General features: G+C 34.8%; 1 protein-coding gene across 2 annotated transcripts in view; it reads right to left on the bottom strand.

Moving 5' to 3' along the window:
- LOC132116942 (collagen alpha-1(XXVII) chain A) overlaps positions 1 to 20,935 on the bottom strand; it is a 55,568-nt gene that overhangs the window by 9,224 nt on the left and 25,409 nt on the right. Inside the window, exons 14-41 of one of the 2 annotated variants that reach the window (XM_059525855.1) lie at positions 19,510 to 19,554; positions 18,575 to 18,628; positions 18,432 to 18,476; positions 17,118 to 17,171; positions 16,951 to 17,004; positions 12,731 to 12,784; positions 12,540 to 12,593; positions 12,387 to 12,440; positions 12,266 to 12,310; positions 10,083 to 10,136; positions 9,957 to 10,001; positions 9,832 to 9,885; positions 9,470 to 9,523; positions 8,464 to 8,517; positions 8,142 to 8,195; positions 4,593 to 4,646; positions 4,457 to 4,501; positions 4,299 to 4,343; positions 3,940 to 3,993; positions 3,482 to 3,535; positions 3,211 to 3,264; positions 2,029 to 2,082; positions 1,895 to 1,948; positions 1,703 to 1,810; positions 806 to 859; positions 595 to 702; positions 408 to 461; positions 279 to 332 (exon numbers count right to left, since the gene is read on the bottom strand). In XM_059525855.1, coding sequence (XP_059381838.1) covers positions 279 to 332; positions 408 to 461; positions 595 to 702; positions 806 to 859; positions 1,703 to 1,810; positions 1,895 to 1,948; positions 2,029 to 2,082; positions 3,211 to 3,264; positions 3,482 to 3,535; positions 3,940 to 3,993; positions 4,299 to 4,343; positions 4,457 to 4,501; positions 4,593 to 4,646; positions 8,142 to 8,195; positions 8,464 to 8,517; positions 9,470 to 9,523; positions 9,832 to 9,885; positions 9,957 to 10,001; positions 10,083 to 10,136; positions 12,266 to 12,310; positions 12,387 to 12,440; positions 12,540 to 12,593; positions 12,731 to 12,784; positions 16,951 to 17,004; positions 17,118 to 17,171; positions 18,432 to 18,476; positions 18,575 to 18,628; positions 19,510 to 19,554 — 1,566 coding nt within the window. The remainder of the gene's footprint in view (positions 1 to 278; positions 333 to 407; positions 462 to 594; positions 703 to 805; positions 860 to 1,702; positions 1,811 to 1,894; positions 1,949 to 2,028; positions 2,083 to 3,210; positions 3,265 to 3,481; positions 3,536 to 3,939; positions 3,994 to 4,298; positions 4,344 to 4,456; positions 4,502 to 4,592; positions 4,647 to 8,141; positions 8,196 to 8,463; positions 8,518 to 9,469; positions 9,524 to 9,831; positions 9,886 to 9,956; positions 10,002 to 10,082; positions 10,137 to 12,265; positions 12,311 to 12,386; positions 12,441 to 12,539; positions 12,594 to 12,730; positions 12,785 to 16,950; positions 17,005 to 17,117; positions 17,172 to 18,431; positions 18,477 to 18,574; positions 18,629 to 19,509; positions 19,555 to 20,935) is intronic. The other variant, XR_009425722.1, reaches the window with a different exon arrangement.

Genomic DNA, 20,935 nt, shown 5'->3' with positions numbered 1-20,935 from the left:
CAGATGATTACAGAAAACTGATTCAAGGCAGTTCATAATAGTGTGCCTAATTATATATGGTAATATATTATATGATAATATTATGATGCCGTTTCATTATAATATTCATTTGACATTGTGTTTTAAAGGCACTTTCAGGTAATAACAATGTAGTTTAAACCTAAGCTTTATGTATTCAGGTCCACGTCTAGCACAGATTCAACCATGAAGGGTGACGTTATTGTGCAGGTCACATATGTCAAAATTTCTGAATAAAATGAGTCATGAATACATTTTACCTTTTCACCCTTTGGTCCTGGGGATCCTATTGGACCTTGAGGTCCCTTGTGACCCTGCAGAGAAAGAAAGAGCTTTTAAGCACTAGCGGACTTGAGTTGATAAATCAGCGCACTGATGTGAGCACTTACCTCGTATCCTGATATTCCCGGATCTCCCTGCATCCCCATACGCCCGGGAGCGCCCTGAAACACAGGAAAGTCAAAGTCAAATTTATTGTGCTTTTTAGCTAAATTCATAGCTCAAAGATGACAGAGAAGGAGAGGTAGACACTTTTCTTGTGCAGGTTAAAAGCTGAGAACTGATGCATCTGTTTACCACATGTCCGATGGTTCCTCGAGAGCCCTTTGGTCCGGTGGTTCCGATTGGTCCGATCTTTCCCATGGTTCCAGTCTCTCCCAGGTGGCCGATATTACCTTTGGCACCCTGCAGGCAATGTGAAAGTACAGTCAATACTGTGCTTAATAGATTAAAGATAATTGCATAACTTCAATCAAACAAAATTTTATGTTGAACTAGAATGTCTTACCTTAAACCCTGGCTTTCCTCTCTCACCATTTTTACCAGGTTTTCCTTCAGGACCCTTAAACACACATGCACAAATGAGGGAAAGCAACGAAAACAACCCCCACCATCATTTTGCAAAACAAAACTGTATCTATTATTATTAAAATAACTAAAACTATTAAAATAGTTTGTTACCTGAAATAAAGCTAAAGTAAAATATAATATGTGAAATATTAATACAATAAAATACAATATACAATACAACATTTGGCCGAACTACAACTATTTGAAATAATGGTAACTTGAATTATTAAAACTAAATTATGTAATAAATTAATACAAAATTGAATTAAATTAATAAAACTTAAGATAAAATCACAATTAAAAATTAAAATATAAATATTAAATAAACAAGCTAAAATAAAAATATAATTGTAAATAATCTATATTAATCAATAATATTATAAATAATACTAAAATAGTTTTTTCCCCATGCAATAACTTTTCCGAAGGGCCAGAGTTCTGTAGGTCATTTTGAGGCATACTTGTTGAGATTTGTGTCAATTAAGTTTTCTACAAAACAGCAATGTTTTTAGTGATAAATGTAATTTGTTATATGCAAAAAAAATAATTTTTTTTACTGATCATAATCCAAAGTGCATGAACGGCCCACTGTTAGAAAGGTAACCTGCCAGATTTAAAACATATAATTTGTAAATATTGAATCTTTATTCATATGTATATTTTAAGATTGCCTAATCTTTTGGTTTTTACTGGGCAATGGCTTTATTATGGGACTATCCCCCTAATTAGTATTGTGGTTTTATTTACTAGTTGAAAGCCCTGTGTTTTGAAGTGTTTTGAAGTATAAAGTATGAGTGTGAGTGTGATATTGTTTGTTCCTATCTGCATTACTCACTCTGACGCCAGTAAGCCCAGGGTCGCCCATCGGCCCTTCTTTCCCCTTGATTCCCGGGTCACCTCTGACACCCTGCTCGCCCTCTCTGCCCATGTCGCCCTTCTCACCCTGTTCAAACAACACATTTTTTGTTCTACATTTTTTTTGTGGTTTAAATAATGTATTTTTGAAGACATGTGAATATTTGATTACCTTGGCACCATCAGGGCCAGCCGGGCCAGCCTCTCCTTCTAAACCCGGTTCTCCCTGTAGCAAACAAACAAAATGTTGTTTTTGTGCATTCATATACGTCAAATCCATGTTTCACGGATGTATTAAACACACACCCTCGTTCCGATCAGTCCTGCTGCCCCAGCGTTCCCCACAGGCCCCAGTGACCCCTGCAAAAATGATGAAAAGACAAAATAAGAGTCCAAACACACAGGCAGTTTTATTCTTTCTAGCAAGTTCATGTTCCTTTTATTTAATTACACAAGTCCAGTAAGCCAAACAGAAATTATGACCAATGACGTGTGACAGCACATCTGTGTCTGCCAAGCGCAGGCGGACATTATCTAACTTTAACAATGCAAACATAGTCATATGGTTCCTCTTCAGACTGTGATTGCGACACATGCGCTGTGCTACTCATTACAGAACCTCACTGGGTCTTGAACTGCCAACCAAAAGCAGATTTAGCAACAGTTATTTAGTGCATCATAATAGCACCTCGAGCAAGAAAATTATGGGAAATGGGTAAACAATAATTTCAGGCTCTTTTCGTGAATAGGGTACAAAATAGGACCCAGAGCTCTTAAAAAGTAGCAATTTTTCCACAACAAATGGGCAGGAAAAGGAGGAAATTGTTGATTAGCAATCTCCAGAAGTCAAACTAAATGTTATATGGGCTGTTATTTTCAATTTCTTTTCTAGCGTTGTATGGAGCTTTTTCAAAGCTGCTGCTAAAATTCATGACCTTTATTTGTTCTTTGCTATTTAGTTCCATAAACATAAAATAGACAATTAATTAAATAAAAAACAACTTCAAGGTTGCCCAAATAAGCATGAATAAATAATATACGAACTACTAGTAGAAAATTTGGAATAATTAAATTCGTTTTTCTTCTGCTCGTCAAGGCTTTGGATCAAAATACAGGACATTACTGTAAACAGTAATACTGTGAAATATTATTACAGTTTCAAATGAGTATTTTCAATGTGAACATATTGAAAAATGTAGTTTATTCATGTGATATAATGCTGAATTTACCCATGATCCTTCAAAAATCATTCTATTATGCTGATTTGCTGCTCAAGAAACAGTTATTATTAGTCAATGTTGAAAACAGTTTTGACTCCATATTTTTGTGAAAACCCTGACATGCTACCATTCAAAAATTTAGGAAATTAATACTTTTATTCAGATGGTTGCATTAAACTGATTTGAAGTGACACTAATGACATTTATAATGTTAATAAAATGTTATTTTTATATAAATAGTGTTTAAAGAGCCCACAATTTATCCCACCTTTTCTCCAGGTTCTCCTGGAAGTCCGGGATCGCCAACTTTTCCCGCAGGGCCCTGGGAAAAAGAGAGAGCATAAAATGTTTCTATTTCCATGTCTTTTTTGCGCCAAAACAGATGGATTAATGAGCTAAAATTACATTTATTAATCAATTATCAAGTATGACAGAGTGTGCAAACAGGATTAAACGGTAATCATTTTAATCTCAGTATCATTTACAATCAAAGGAACCCAAACAGACAGAAGATGTGTGTTTGTGTATGTGTGTATTACCTTTGGCCCTGGATTTCCGGGAGGCCCGAGTGTTCCTGGGGGCCCTGCAGGTCCCTGGTCCCAAAACAAACAAATCATTTATTAGTAATACAAACACACACACACAACATTACATTCTCCCATTATCTGAAGCCAAATAGTCAAACTGTGAAGCAGATGTGTGTGTACAGTCTCAAAGACTGGAAGAAATACTGCAGATCTTATTTACATTTTACAGCTACATAAATCACAAACATTTACAATTACAAAAGACAACAGAATCCCAAGAAAGGCTCATGAACTTAATTCTCATTAGAAGTCGATTATTCTATATATTTCAGGGCTGAATGAGACAATCAAAACTCATCTTCTAGAGTTGCTCAATACCCAGAGGACACAAAGCAGATTTCCAGCTCTCAGTTTACATAAAAAAAACACTGGGAAATGTGTTTCTGTGAATAAAATAAAGCATCACTCACTGGCTCCCCTGCGATTCCTTTGTCTCCTGTAGCCCCAGATGGCCCTTGAATGCCCTACAGAAGTCCAACATTTTATAGAAATAATTAAATGATGCAACAAGTAAATAAATCAATGATTAATATAATAACAAATCATTAATAATAATAAATTAACATTTGAAAAAGAAAATATAACATTTAAATATTTGTAAAAAATAAATAAAAATTGACCCGTGACATGAATTGTTTCAATGAAATGTGCTCTACAAATAACATTAATTATTATTACATAAATATATGAATTTTTTAAGGGACAGCCCTAAAAATATGCAGTATAATAGACAAAAATACAGTAAATAAATTTTAATAGAGAAACTAACCGGAAATCCCTTTGGCCCCGCCTCCCCAGGCTCCCCGATCTTGCCCTGCAAAGAGATTGGACAGACGTAGAAACTGTTACCATAGAAAAGACTGGAGACATGGCAGCAGTTACCATAGAAACACAATCAGAAACAGAATGTGAAAACGGGGATCTTACCACTTGTCCTGGGAAACCGATTTTTCCAGGAGGACCATCAAGACCCTGTGAGGAGACATAAATGAAAGTTATGTTCAAATGTGCACAGGATTTATCTATGGTCACTAGGTGAGCTCTGGAGGACAGCAGACTTCACCTTTTTGCCTTCAGCACCGAGTTCTCCTGGCATACCGTCCGGACCTCTAGGACCCTAAAACAGAGGTGCAAATCAGCTGAACTGAACAAAAACTGGTTTAGAAACAATTTCTTGCAGTGCACATTTTATAAATAATTACAAAGAATCGACAAGTAATAAAGCTTTAAGGTCCGTGAAGCCGTGGTTTATTTGAATTTATAACAACTAAGGGGCATAAACCATGACTTCACAGGGCTTATTGCTTTTATAAAACAGTTAATCTTTACACGTAGTAAGGTTTCGCTAAATAAAACCGAGCAAATAAAGTGTAATGATATTAATAAAAACAGTATTCTTCCGCCAAACAATGTAGTTCCTCAAAAACAGTTGTGGTTGCAACAAAGTGGTTGCCGAGCAACACACAAATGTAAACAAAGGTGTATGTTTGTAGAGTAATTTACAACAGCTTCAAACGTGGCTCAGCCAATCAGAATCAAGGACCGGAACTATCTGTTTTATAAACACTAACACTTTGTGTTTATGTATAAATAACATGTAACATGTAAAAAGTTTGCAGTTGGAAATAAAAACTACTATAGAAAATACTCTTACTTACATTACTATTTATTTAAAAATATATATATATATTTGAGCATAGTCTCAATAATATCCATGAGTTAAGCCTTCTTAGGACATCCCAAACAGCATGTTTGACCCTTTCCTGGCCTGAACTGCAAAAATATGAGCAGTGCAACAGAACGCACATACTTTAAATCCACAAGTATATCTTCAAACGCTAGGGGGCGCTATACTGTAGGCTTTAGATGTGTGGGATATGTTGGGTTTTTTGCGGTTGTGCATGTAGGTCAATGTTTAAGAGGCTCTTGGGGGTCTAAGCATGGCACATAACTGTGTTGCATCTGTCTTTGTCTGGATGCACATCAAAATCTCACATTTATGCTACACAATCCTTAACAAGCGAATCATCTTCACCATCACAAACAGCGGTTTGGCTCGCCTATAAAATCTGAAGACATCTGAACACAAGGACTTCATCAAGAGACCAGACACACATTCGCTCCCTCTCGAAGAATGCATGTGCACGCTGATAATTACAGTAACTTATGGCATGTGCGTCCGGCCAAAAAACATCAGACTGTAGAAACAATATCATCACAGTCTCTTTGTCTGAAGGTACTCAGTAAAATATGCTGGAATACATCATATGGGTTACTACTGTTATTAATGTTCCGGACATCTTGTTACACATCCATAAACCACAGAAAATAAAGTGGCTCATTACTTCTCAGCACCTATTAGTGCCGCAAACGACGTCATTCTGCAAGTCCCTTGTGTTGTTATCTAACCAGAGTAAATCCGATCTTCATTTGTATGCTTCAAATACAGACATACAGCGACAAATGAACATTTGTGAATGTCTTTCTGTTGTGCTGATACCATACTGAACACACAGAAAAGCCCTTATTGAAAAAAATGAGGACATTGAACAGAACTTTGAACCTTAAATATACAGAAAATAGGTCAGAATCATGGCCTAATGTTCAGCGAGTCTTAAGTTCCTCCTTTACTACGTCTATGGGACTTTTTTTTTTTTTAAATAAAAGAGTTGGGATTTTGGTCATATATCTAAAGTTATAGTAATACTTAAGCAAATATCACTAAAAAGTGAGAAGAGGGGATAACAACAAAAAACAATAACAACAATGCATGTATAATAAATAATACTTTTTTCTACCATTGATTGAATTAGTTATAGTTTCACCTTTGCCTGTATGAAGTATTTCTGTTTTAAATAAAGACAATGATATATAAAGAGTCTTAAGTCATTGTCAGTATATCACATACACGCTACTCCGTTTTGGCCTGTTCAACTTCTCAGTGACAAAGGCAGGAAATAAAAAACGGGGTTAAATCACCACCATTGAATCAATAAATCATCAGGACAACAACTTGATTTACGGACTCAGTAAGGGGCTCTAACTAAGACCAGACCGCGGCACAGAGACACTCAACTCTCCATTGCATCCCTCTGCTCAGTCTTCTCTCCAGTTATTCATGTTGATTCTGCTGGTTATTTACCATGTGTAATCTGTCTGTCTGTCTGTCTGTCTGTCTGTCTGTCTGTCTGTTTGTTAACTAGGCATTAACTAGTCTACCAGTAAAAATAATTAAGTAATTCTAAATAACTATCAAACAACTAATTAGATTATCATAGTAACTAACTAACAAAGAATCTATCAAAAGACTAACATGCCTGCCAGTTTAACTAAGAAACTATATGTTAAATAACTAGTCTACCAGTATAACTAATTAAATAAAATGTATTTATCAGATTGCTAACTAGCCTATCATATTAACTAACTAATAAAGAATCTATCAGTCAGACTATTGGATGATCAATTGGATGATTTAACTTGCCAACCAGTTTAACTAAGAGTTTATCAATTCGAGACGACTATCAGAACTGTTTAAGGATCTATGTATGAGATAGCTTACCTAGCCTAGTAAAGTTTAACTATTTATGGTCGACTACAGTCTGCCCGTTTAACTTAACTACTAACTAAGAATTTATCAGTCAGATTATTTAACTTTTCAGCCAGTCTAACTCAGAAAATATCTATTGGATGACTAACTATTTTAACCAACTAACTTTAAAAGAATCAACTAACAGCCTTGCTAAGTTTAACTAACAAATAATCTATTTATTGGATGACTAACTAGTCTACCAGTAACTAAATAACTAAGAATCTATCTATCTGACAAGTTAACTAGTCAATTAGTTTAACTAATTAGTCATCTATCTATCGGATGACTAACCTAATCAGTTCAACTAACTAACCAACTAACTAACTAACAAAGAATCGATCTATCAGATAAAAGCTAGTTAAATAAATAGGGTAAATAAACCCTAGTTAATTTTTAAACAGCTAAAAATATATTTATTGACTAACTTGTCTACCAGTTTAACTAAACTACTAAATAAGAAATTGATCTATCAAATTATTTAAATTGTCAGCCAGATTAACTATGAATATATCAGTTGGATGACTAACTAGCCTATCATCTTAACCAAATAATAAAGAATCTACTAACAGATAACTTAACTAGCCTAGTTAAGTTTAACTGAAAGAACATATTTATTGGATTACTAACCAGTCTACCAGTTTAACTAGTCTAACTAGTTTCTACAAGTTAAATTACTAGGAATCTATGTATTGGACAATTTAACCTGCTAATCAGTTTAACTGAAAATCTATCTATCAGATGACTAACCTATCAGTTTAACTAACCAACTTTAACTGACTACGAATCTAAATCACTAAAACTAAATTAATAATTAAAAATATATCTATCAAATAACTAGGCTACCAGTTTTCTAATTAACAAACCAACTAACCTACCCATTAAAGTAACTATAACAGAAATGTTGGGTTTGGCTGTTTGTAATCATAAAGCCACTGGTTCAGTCCCTGGCCTGTTCTACTGTAGAGAAAACCAAAAGAACTGAGTTCCACATGCTTACGCACTCATGATGCCCAGATGACTTACCCTTCTGCCTTTAGGTCCTCTCAAGCCGATGGGTCCACGTGATCCCGACAGGCCCTATAAAAATAAAAGACCATTAATTATGCACACTTATATTAATTTTCAGGATTAATGTCAGGCAGACTGGCTCCTGTCTCTCTCACTGCTACTGTCTGTACTGTATGTGTCTGTTTTGTCCGTCCAAACTACAAGCACAGAACGTTACACAGAGGTGTCTGACAGCTGACGGACAGTACAGTGATGTAATGACAGCAGATGATGTCTGTGTATTGCCATCAGTTGCTTTTAACATCCAAACTATCTGATTTATCTGCTGTTGACTTACTGGACTGCCTGGTGGTCCTGGTGGGCCGCTCTCTCCTGGGGTTCCTGGGTGCCCCTGTAAGTGATGGGAAACATGTAAAACACGAACACACACCATACAAAACATACAGTATGTACAAGTCATTGGTTTTTGGCTCAAGGTCTAGATTTAAAGTCAGACCAGAAGTGTTCAGCTGGGATTAGGAATTGGCTTTCTGCAAACCTGTAAAATAAATACTATATTACAAAGAGATATCTTCTATAGTATGTCATGATTACACCACCCTGCATCATTTCCACTGAATGAAATCCAAAAATGGTTTCATACTAATTTTGGGCTGCTGATTCCAAAAACGGTGCCTGTTTTGCTCAAGCACATCACACTTTATCACAAAATATCATAGATTCCGCTTATCACATTTATAAAGTGAAGAAGTCTTGTATTCTCCCCTAATCAGCAGAAAAACTGCGACAAACAACACATGATTCCTGTCTGAGTCTGAGTATATTATAACTATTTGTTAAATTCTCAGCTGATTTGTACATGTATGAATGATTCTGAAGATATTATTTTATGTCTAATTTTTATAAGTGCATTAAAGCTAATACGAAGCCCACACAAGTCAAACATACTCGTTAAAGAACTACATGAGACTTTTGCTCTCAGCATCACCTAATTAGGTAATATAAGGCATTTAATGGCTGCTATCATATTCATACAGTATGTCAAGAAAACAACATGGTATTACTGTACTTTTCCACAGTATATTTTTATGGTAATATTGTGGTATGTTTTGTATGTTTGTTACCCATATTGCAGCCACAATTGAAATTAATATTCTAAACATGTGCAAATACTCCAGAAGCACACATGAGCTGATGACTGGAAAGAAGTGGGCCAGGTAACTACTGTATGATGAACAGTTCTTCCTGTTTTAAACAACATTCATAATTGGAGGAAGCGAGAATGAGGGAGGAAGGGCATATTAAGAATTGATGTGTGGTATTTGTGTGTATGTGTGCCGTACCGTAGATCCTTTCTCTCCTGGAGGGCCAGGCAATCCCATCTCTCCACGATCACCCTTAGTAAACCACAAAACAGAACATTTTCACAAAGGCTTAAATGTGTTTTTTTATATATTTTCGAAAGAAGTCTCTTCTGCTCACCAAGGCTGCATTTATTTATTCACAAATACAGTAAAAACAATAATACTGTGAAGTATTAATACAATTTTAAATCTCTGGTTTCTATTTGAATATATGTTCAAATGTAATTTATTCCTGTGATGCAAAGCTGTATTTTCAGCATCATTACTCCAGTCTTCAGTGTCACATGACCCTTCAGAAGTCATTCTACTATGCTGATTTGCTGCTCTCAGGTGTATCTTACCTTCTCTCCAGCGAGTCCAGTCTCCCCTGCAGGACCGATGAAGCCAACGAGACCCTACAAACACAACATCATCAGTGTAAGGGTCAAAGTGTGTTTAAAGGCCATAACTCAGTCTGTGCACTCACCCTCTCACCAATGGGTCCAGCATTTCCTGTCACACCCTGCTCGCCCTGAAAGACATCAGAGAGAGTTTGAGTGACCGCATGTGTGGACGAGATTTGTGTGTGTTTATATTCTTCTCATGTTCTCACTTTGACCCCTTCAGGTCCAGCAGCCCCAGGGAAACCCTGACTGCCCATCAGACCCTGGAAAAACAACACAGACAGAAAAGAGACCATTTCTTAGGAGACAAATAATGATGAGAGACCAGGCTGTACATATAAACACACTTTCATAGGGCGAAAAAAAATAAGATATATTTTGCATAAAAAAAAATGAAGCCTAAGAACATCATTTGATCTAAAATCTTGATTTATTTTTATTTATTCATATAGCACATTTTATACAGTGGTAATTAAAAAATGCTTTACAAAATGATAAAAAATATTTATAAAAAATTCAATTAAAAAGTAATTATAAAAAACACTTTACTTGAAGCCTTTATATATATTGAATTTCATATATTCTTTATGCAATAGTTATGCCTTATAATGCAACTTACAATGCATTGTTTCATTTCATAACAACAGTTATAATGCAAATATAATACATCTATACTATTTTTTTCTTCATTTATATAGCTTATTCCAGACAGAGAAGAAAATTTAAAATGTGTTTTAAAAAAAGTAAAAAAAAAAAAGTAATAATAAATACAATAACAAGTAAGAAACTGAATTTACTTAAAGCCTTTATATAATGCATGAATTGTGCATTGGAATACACATTATAATACATTGTATGATCTTATTATTAACTGTAACCACAGTTATAATACATTATAATACTTATTTTCTAATATTATTTATTGCTACACAGAAAAATATAATATATACTGTAATACATTATTTAACTGAATTTCACTATTGTTCAATTTATTTCAAGATGATGATGTTCTATAATTCATTTTTTGACTTGCAAGTCATGCAAATTTAATATGCATTAGTTAAGCCACTCAAAGTGGTACTATTAGCATGTCTAAGTGATTTTTATTTTTGTTTTTGTTGAAATATGACATTTCTTCATGAGGTTCACCCTTTAAATATGGCACATGTTTGATTGTTTGATTATGTTGGAGCTAGACATGAGTATGCATATTAATCCAGAAAAGCTGCGGTCAGAGAACATACTGAAAGTCTCACTAAGACATCTCTAATTACTGACCGCACAACAGAGACACAGAGAGAGATGAGGAAAACAGATACCTGTCTGAGGACAGAATGATGGAGAACATCCAGAAATGTTCTGAGTTTGTGCCAGAGAACTACTGAGTTCAGTTAAACAAGAAAAAGTGGAACGGCAGAAGGGAAACAGAGACAGAGCGGGAATGTTATGTAATAAGAGGCTGTTCGCAGCGGACTCTTAGCGTCCTGCTTTACGATGCTGGATTTATTAGTTTATTCTGTCTTTTAGAAAATAAATTCACAGCCTTGATGATTCATTGATATATTAAATATGTTTAAAGCTATTCGGAATTGAAATCCCTTATATCGCCACCTTGTGGTCAATTGGGTGAATGCACATTTTGCTGAGGTCTCACAGAATATGAAAATGCCAATGGACTCTTGGTCATTTTTCAACCACAAATCATTCAAAAATATATATTTTGCATAATATATTTTTTGATAGGTTTTGAGGTGAGTTCACCCAGAAATGTATATTTGCAATAAAGCTTTAAAATAATAAATGCAATACCATCATCAATGCAACTTTAAGGCCTCTAAAAAAATCTAAACCACACATTTCCAATTCACAAAATTCAAAATTGCAAACAATTTGTTATAAGAAAAATGATGATGATAGAATAGACTGTGCCAGAAATAGAAAAATAAATATCGTTTTGCATAAAGAGAATGAAACCTGTGTGTAATGAGAACATCTAAATTATTATATATTTTTTTTATTTATAGAGCAGTGCTAGAGGTAATGCTTTACATAAAAAAAAATACATATGAATAGAAATAAAATAAAATTAAATTAAATTTTCAACCATTCATTTAAAAGAAAATAATTCCCCCCAAAAAAATTTGTTTAAATACATTTTACAAAATTTATATTGTATTGTTTTTTAAATATATTTCAAAACAGTCTAAAATTATCAAAATGCAACACCATCATCAGTGCAACTTTAAAGCACCTAAAACAACATCAAAATCACACAATTACGATTTACGTTTTCAAAAGTGCAAATAAAAAAACCATACTATAAACAAAAATATAATAATAATAAACAACCAGCAAAAACGGGGACATTTTCATACGCAGATTCACAACTCACCTCGAGTCCCACTGGCCCCGGTGGTCCTACAGGACCCTCATCGCCCTACAAAATAAAATCAAGATTAACTCATTGTTGACTACTTAAAGCACTTATAGCTAATAGCAAACAACACACACACCTCTCGTCCAGCCGCACCACGAGGTCCAGGTAAACCTCTGGCTCCAGGCTTACCCTACGAAGAAAACATTTGTCAACAGGATGACGCTGTAAAAATAAGTGTGCAAATATCAAAAGCACTAGGTTTTAGAAGGTTTCCTTAAAAACAACACACCTTTGGGCCCTCGGGTCCATTGAGTCCAGGTTTTCCGATGTCACCAGGGAAACCCTGCGAAGGATTAACCACAAATCAATTAGTACATCAGCCAATCAGAATCAAGTTTATTAGCTGACATCATCAATAGAACAAGCTGGTGCAACACATTGAGCCACACAAAAGCTTCAGTGGTACATGTTAATTCATACCTCGGCTCCTGGTGGGCCTGGTAATCCACTGGGCCCTCTCTCCCCTGTCTTGCCCTTCAATACACACAAATACACACTTGACCAGGACAAACACACTATGAAATAAAATGAACCTTCAGATCATGGGATCTAAGATACTGCACTCTGGACCTATTTATGCTCAGATTTGAGTGCTGATAATTGAACAACTTCTGACATCCAAAACTTGCACTTGTTCTTAGATTACGTATTTAAAAACAAACAAATTTGCATAGATTAACAAAAACAGAAAAATAAATACTTATGCAGAAACTGAAGTTCAATTACAAAGTTGTGTTGCTTTTTTAAAATATTTAATTATGGCAACAACAAAAAAAAAAAGTAATTAAAAAATATAATTTTTTTTTTTATCCTCCTCATTCCGGAAAACAAATAGTTTACGAGAAACAACTATTTTGCATAAAATGTGACATATTTTTGAAAAATTAGGAGTACAGTAATTCACCCAAAAAGGTATTTTTACAATGCAGTTTACAGTTTCAATGCAGGCTCTAAAATCACGCTGTTCCAATATATATTTTTAAAACTGCAAAAATAAAAAAAACACTAAAACAAGATCACCATTAGACAACAAACAACCAGAAAAAGTCAAGTAATTTTTATATGCAGATCCCATGTACAACTACCTTCCATAGAGCAGGGTTTGAAGATATGTACTAGTCGCTCTTTTACATGCAATTACAATGAATGGACGACTAAGCTTCAAGCTTCCAAACTGACTTAAAGTATGGAAGGCATTTTCTGCCAAATTTAAATAAATAATTGAAATGATTAAAATTAAAATTAAAACCAGATTAACGATTTCATTACAGAAAACTGTACGCAAAATATGTGACAAAATTGAGAATGAAATTAAATGATTTGATTTTCACGGTGACATACCTGTCAAATTGAAAAATAAAATGCAATTGCTGATTTCACATTTCATTTTCAATAGAGTCTCGGAGGCAAGACTGCCAATATTAAAATGAAAAGCAAACGTGAAAAAGAAACTACACATACAGTTTTTACAAAGCTCTTTATTAACGCTCACGCAATAATAGTGACACAATTCAAATTTAAATGTAAATTTTACTTGTCATTTTAATTCCTCTTTTATTTCACTGTTTTCATTTTCGTTTTCATTTTCAAAGACAACCTGCATGCAAATTATATGTTAATGAGTGGGTGTGGCTTATTCAAGTAACGGCGCTAGAGACAATCGTCGAAGTCTCGTGTGCATGAGTTGAATGGTGGTTGAAACAATGTGTGAAACGACATTAAAATGTGAATATATTGTAATCGAGACATGGCGAATCTGTTAGTGAGCTTTTGCGGGAAGCTGCTGCAGCATTAGAACGTGGAAGAAACAACCAGCCTGACCAGCATGCGTCAAACCCTCGACCCACTGCAGTTCCTCGGCCTGAGCCTCCACGAGACTCCCCGGAAAATCTGCTGTCTGCTGAGTTTGTGACGGCTGCAAAATGTCCAAGTGTATCCAAGATTAGGGGTGCTCCGATCACGATCGGCCGACCGTTAATGCGCATCTCGTCAGTAAAGCCGGTTCTCTAATCAGCGGTTAATTCCATCAGGTGCGTGATTTCACATAGAGCAGCTGTTACTACACAGAGCCATTGTTAACTGAGAAGATGCGCCAATAAACGCTGAAAATGAACGTGCATCTTCTCAGTCAGAGGTGGGTAGTAACGAGTTACATTTACTTCGTTACATTTACTTGAGTAATTTTTTGAGGTAACGAATACTTTTCGGAGTATATTTAAAGATGGGTACTTTATACTCTTACTTGAGTAAATTTTTTGGGGGAAATCTGTACTTTTACTTCGTTACTGTGGGCGACGCTCCTCTCGTTACTTTATCTTAATGCAATAAATGTTATAAATGCTTCAGTTTATTCCAAACGCGCCGTCTACTTTTCTCTGGGCAATGAGCGATGCCCATTCGCAAATGATTCATTCTTTTGAGTCAATACTGTTCAAAGGCTTGATCAAACCAATTGGCAAACGAGTGAATTGGTTCATGAATCAGTTTGAATGAGTCGTTCAGTTCCCTGCCGCACGCGCTGAGCGTCTGAAGTGGTTCACTCGGAGTTTTAACGTTTAAGAACAGAAAGAGCGTTGAAAACGTGGCTGGAAATGCACTGAATTGAAATCTGCAAAGGCTATTATTTGCTAGCGATGGAGATCCTTATTAGATGAACACCGCGTGTGCTGTCTACTGTTTAACAGGTAATAACTTGGGCTACATTCGATTACAGTACACGATACCACTGTGACATTAGTTTGTTGTACGTGTGTGGCTTATAACAGAGGGGAGTCAAGTTGAATGCAGCTTCCAAAAGACAAAAAATAGCCGATTAAGATTTTATTAATTTTAATACAATCACACTGGTGCAAGTCAGCTGCTAAATTCAGATCTGTGATCGCTTGCTGGCGCTGAGCCAGAGATAGATGCGTTTATACCGCGCTGCGCATTATAACAAATCACACATGATTCTTTTGAGCTTATTAAAGCATTGGCCAATCAGAGGTGTTCCGATGAGTCATCGCTAAAATGCCGGTGCTTCCTTCACTCGCTCACTGACTGAATACCTCTTTCTGGCGAATTCTCTCGCAGAAACAACAAAGTGCAGAATGTGTGTACGAATCTTTAATTAAGATATTGATTTCACAGTGTTAACAGTTTCAGTGATTTTAATGGGAGTTTCTGAGAGTGATTGAAATCTAGACTGTCAGTGAAAATTATCTTTAATAATGTAAATGTTATTTGCTCTCTTTCTGAACAATGAAAGATTAGCAATATTTAAATCACATTAACTTTCAATGTTAAATTCACATTTAATATAAAGTCAGTCGTATTAAAAATGTTATGGCATGACACATATCTGTTACTTAAGTAAACAGACAAGCTTTTATAATAAATTACATAAATTGGAGTAAAGGATGATGAAATATATACATTTATACACGCACACATACATTACATACATTTTATCTATATATCTAAATAAAAATAGGCTCAGTATATATGACCCAAAGTAACTAGTAACTAACTACTTGAGTAGATTTTTTATCCGATACTCTTTTACTCTTACTCAAGTAACTATTCAAGACTAGTACTTTTACTTTTACTTGAGTACAGTTTTTGGGAACTATACCCACCTCTGTTCTCAGTTAACAATGGCTCTGTGTAGTAACAGCTGCTCTATGTGAAATCACGCACCTGATGGAATTAACCGCTGATTAGAGAACCGGCTTTACTGACGAGATGCGCATTAACGATCGGCTGATCGTGATCGGAGCACCCCTATCCAAGTTAGATTCAACTCGTAGCAAAATTAAATCATTATCATCCGAAATGTTTGCTAGCTGGTTTAATTCTGCTGCTATACTGGCCATAACCGCCATTATAGCTCCTCCACGTAACAACGTAATTGAGCCACACCCACTCATTAACATATAATTTGCATGCAGATTGTCTTTGAAAATGAAAACAGTGAAATAAAAGAGGAATTAAAATGACAAGTAAAATTTACATTTAAATTTGAATTGTGTCACTATTATTGCGTGAGCGTTAATAAAGAGCTTTGTTAAAACTGTATGTGTAGTTTCTTTTTCACGTTTGCTTTTCATTTTAATATTGGCAGTCTTGCCTCGAGACTCTATTGAAAATGAAATGTGAAATCAGCAATTGCATTTTATTTTTCAATTTGACAGGTATGTCACCGTGAAAATGAAATCATTTAATTTCATTCTCAATTTTGTCACATATTTTGCGTACAGTTTTCTGTAATGAAATCGTTAATCTGGTTTTAATTTTAATTTTAATCATTTCATTTATTTATTTAAATTTGGCAGAAAATGCCTTCCATATTAAAGCACCATAAATGTGACTCTTAATATGTTTGTGATTCTGTATGGGCTCAGAAGTCTTTGAAAATTAGTCATATGGAAAACTCTTAGGTGCCTTTTTTTAAACTAAAAGCATCATTCCTCATGGGAACTAATTACAAAGAAAACTCCTACCAATACAATTCTGCAGATTTTTTGCTTTTGTGTTAGACAGAAGAAAGTGAATCATACACTTTGTTGAACAACATGAGTAACCGAGTCCAGTTAATGATGACTGAATTTTCAGTCTGAGTGAGATATACATACAAAATACAAAAAAGTTCAGAAACAAACCTGTGGTCCTGGTTTTCCACGAGGTCCTGGTAAGCCTGGCAAACCCTGCACACCCTGAAACAAACAAAGATAAAACACACTCATATTAGCACAAACACTCATTCAGGAGTAACTGGCCAGATCCATCAAAACATCAGACATTTGACAGGGGAACATGGAAGGTATACCTTGTCTCCTGGGAACCCAATTTCCCCTTGTTCTCCCGGAAGCCCAACATCACCCTGAGAGAGGAAAGTGAAAGAGAAAGAAAGAGACCAGAGAAAGTGATGGTTATGTTAGGGTAAGGTCAATTTTGTTGTCACACTATAATAGCAGTATGAGAAGAAGCTTGATTTGAACACACACAGTCATAAACTGCTAAAGCAATGATTCAGATTTAATGCGAGTTAAGCTCCACAGACAGCTTAGCGTAATGTTGATTCTCACAGAAAATCATTTAAACTCCTATCTCAAGTTTTAAATCATGGAAGGTGGTAAACCAATAGTACATTCACTAAACAATACATGAGCTAACAAGCGGCTAAGGTGTAAGAATCTGTTGTATGTAACCTAAACCCAATTTTCTAACTTCTGCATTATATACACAAGATAAAAAGACTGTTGCATGATGCATTCACAGATTAAAGTATTTCCACTGCTAAATTACAATTTATACAATTTTTTGAATGAATAATGAAAGGGAAAAAATGCAAGCTTTGCATTTCCACTTTTAATGCATCCAGACTGTTGGCCCTATAAACTTTCAATCATTGTGCATTTATTTATCAATTTATTTATTAAAACAAATATACAAATTGTTTACTTATTAAAATGTTATTTTTGACAGTTATAATCAATACACCATAATATCATAACACTTCCAATGCATGTGCATGTATTTATTTAAACATATTTACAGATTTACTTCAAGTATTTTTATCCTGTAAAAATGTATAAAAAGGTATTCATTTAATAAAAAACTAAATTATTGACCAATATAATCAACACAATGCCATTAAAGCTTTAATAAATAAATAAATATTGTTTATTTATTAAAAATGTATGTATTTATTAATCAAAAAAACTAAATTACTGACCATTATGATCAACGTTATGCCATGACCAACACTTTGTCTGTTACTAGTATGTATTGCATAAATAAATAAATAAATGAAACAATATTATTTATTAAACTGCATTTATTTATTTACTCATTTATTTAAAAAAGTATTGACCATTATAATCCACATTATGCATTAAGAGCTGTTGATAGAGTTCAACATGTATTGAACCAAGAAGCAACTCTCTCTCACAAACTGACACAGAGAAAACCTGTTTGTGTTTGTACCTTAAATATAACATTGTCTTCTAACTGACCAAAAGAAAATCTCTTTGACCACACACAAGTTAAGGCTGGAGCTTTTAAAACATGCGTAACACAGGGTGGCCAATTCCATCACATGCTGCTGTAAAACAGGCCAATAACAGAGTATTCAGATCACCTTATCACCTTTCAGTCCGGGCTCGCCCATGTTCCCCGGGACGCCCTGGAACAAACACACACACACACACACACACAAACATATACGCTAAAGTGGCTGTGAGTGATGGAGATATGAGTGGGTTTCATATGTGCATGACTTACCTTCAGTCCGTTTGGTCCTGGCAAACCGATGATCCCGACAGGACCCATATCACCCTGGAGAAGAGACGGGAATGAGTGCTAAATGAAAACATGTCTAAAACATCCTGATAAAATCTTACTAGCCATATCCAACATCAATGACAATGTTACAGGTGGGATGTGATTTGTATCAATGATTAATTATAACTTTAAATATGCTTGCAAAACTATTGCTTGTCTTCAGCACAATTTTTTTATGTTTCTGAAAGTCTCTTCTGCTCACCAAGGCTGCATTTATTTAATCAAAAATACAGTAAAAACAGTAATATTGTGAAATATTATTACAATTTAAAATACCTGTTTTCTATTTGAATATATTGTAAAATATAATTTATTCCTGTGATGCACAGCATATTTTTAAGCATCATTACTAAAGTGTAACATAATCCTTCAGAGATTATTCTAATTAATGATTAATGAATAAAAGTTCAAAAGAACAGCATTTATTTGAAACGTTGTAAATGTCACTTTTAATCAGTTTAACGCATCCTTGCTGAAGAAAGGTTAATAATTTCTTTAAATATTTTACACCTAACATCAGTTAAAAAAAAGTTAGTCTACGTCTAGGTTAAAATAAGTTCCTATGCATTTAAACCCATTTTTTATAAATAATAGTTCTTTGATTTCCTATATTCTGCAACCTCTATAAACTGTAGGAAATATATTGTATTTCACCTGCATATAACCTCAGCAAGCTCTAAATCTGCACCAGCTTTTGTCACTAAGGTCATCTGGTCACCCTAGCTTAGTACTTGCATTAAACAAAAAACTTTACTTATCATGCATGAAGCATTTGTTTTTTCAAATGAGGACATCTTCAGATGTCTCGTTTTTGTCAGATTTAGCTCACTTCAAATCGGTCCCTAAAATACAGTTAAATAAACCATTTAACTTACAATCAATCCAAGGACACCAGGAGGACCAGGAGCTCCTATAACACCCTGAGATAAACACAGAAACACACAGAGCATTATGCTTTCCTTCTGAAATAAGTACAGACTGCTAGTTCTTCATGTGTCAGTACATGCATGCACCTCTAAGTGTGTCATGTATAATACGTGCTGTGTAAATGCACTCTCTTCATATTCAGAGGTATCAATATGGCCGTTCAAACAAGTGTGTGTCGTAGGGCGAGAATGTGCGAGTGTTTTTGTAGAAACAGAGATGGTTTGTTGTTGGCTCTGTAGCAGCGTGCCGGAGCCATTTCCTCTCGTTCCCCTGGTGTGATGAAAGGATGAAAGGAGCACTTCACTCCTCTTTTCAGGAAATGGAGAACAGGAAATGAGAGGACTTTCAACTTCCTGTTTTTACAGTCCCCATATTTACAGGTGAAAAAGAGGCGGGATTTGACTCAAAACACTTCCTGATATAATGTCACCTACTCCAACCAGTCAGAGACCTTTTTGGAATGATCATTTTTTCAACTAATTAACTAAAACAATTATCATCAAGTATATATGGCCTAAGGACAGAATCGATGTGAATGATCTAAGTGAAATAAGTAAATAACTGAAATACATAAATAAATACTACTGGGGGAAAAAAATCCCCTTGACAAAAACATAATCTAACACTTTCCCTATTAACATAAATAAAGCAAATTTATACTTGAATCAATGAATCAACCAAGTCAGCCAGCGGACAAATAACATGATCTAACACCTTCTTTAATGAAATAAATGAAAACATTTTCATTAAATAAATTAATTAAATAAATTCAAGTGGGCAAAAATGCAGGATCTAACAATTTCCCTAATGATAAATAAATAAATAATAAATAATAATAATAACATTCCAACAGACAAAAAGATACAATCTAACATCTTTCCTAGTGAAAAATAATATAATAGGCTAAGACAGTTTGCTGGTCTAAGCTGGTATTAAGGTAGTCTCCCAGACTCACTACTCTACAAGTGCCCAAAAAACCTTTAAAACCAGTAAACCAGACCAGTATGATCACGTTAGGAGACTACATACAACCAGCAAACTACCTTAGGCTGGTTTAAGTTATTTATATTCAGCATATTCAGCATTATATTCACAGCCTTGTTTGTATTTGACAAATTAAATTTGGCTTCCATACCATCTTAAATAAATGTGTACAGAAGCTATAACACTGCTGTAGTGTGTGTGTGTGTGTGTGTGTGTGTGTGTGTTTGCACATAAGTGGTGAGTGGAAAATTGTATTCAGCCGAGATACCGGAAATACACACACACAAACACGGACGCTGAGGGCATTCACCCTGAACACACACACACACACTTCCACTGCTTGTTTTGGAGCCTACAAACACTGTGTTCATGTGCATTTCTCATCAGCTC

This window comes from Carassius carassius, chromosome 36, assembly GCF_963082965.1.
Source record: "Carassius carassius chromosome 36, fCarCar2.1, whole genome shotgun sequence".
Classification (NCBI taxonomy): Eukaryota; Metazoa; Chordata; class Actinopteri; order Cypriniformes; family Cyprinidae; genus Carassius; species Carassius carassius.
Note: the sequence above shows the minus strand (reverse complement) of the source record. Positions and strands in the feature narration are given on the sequence as shown.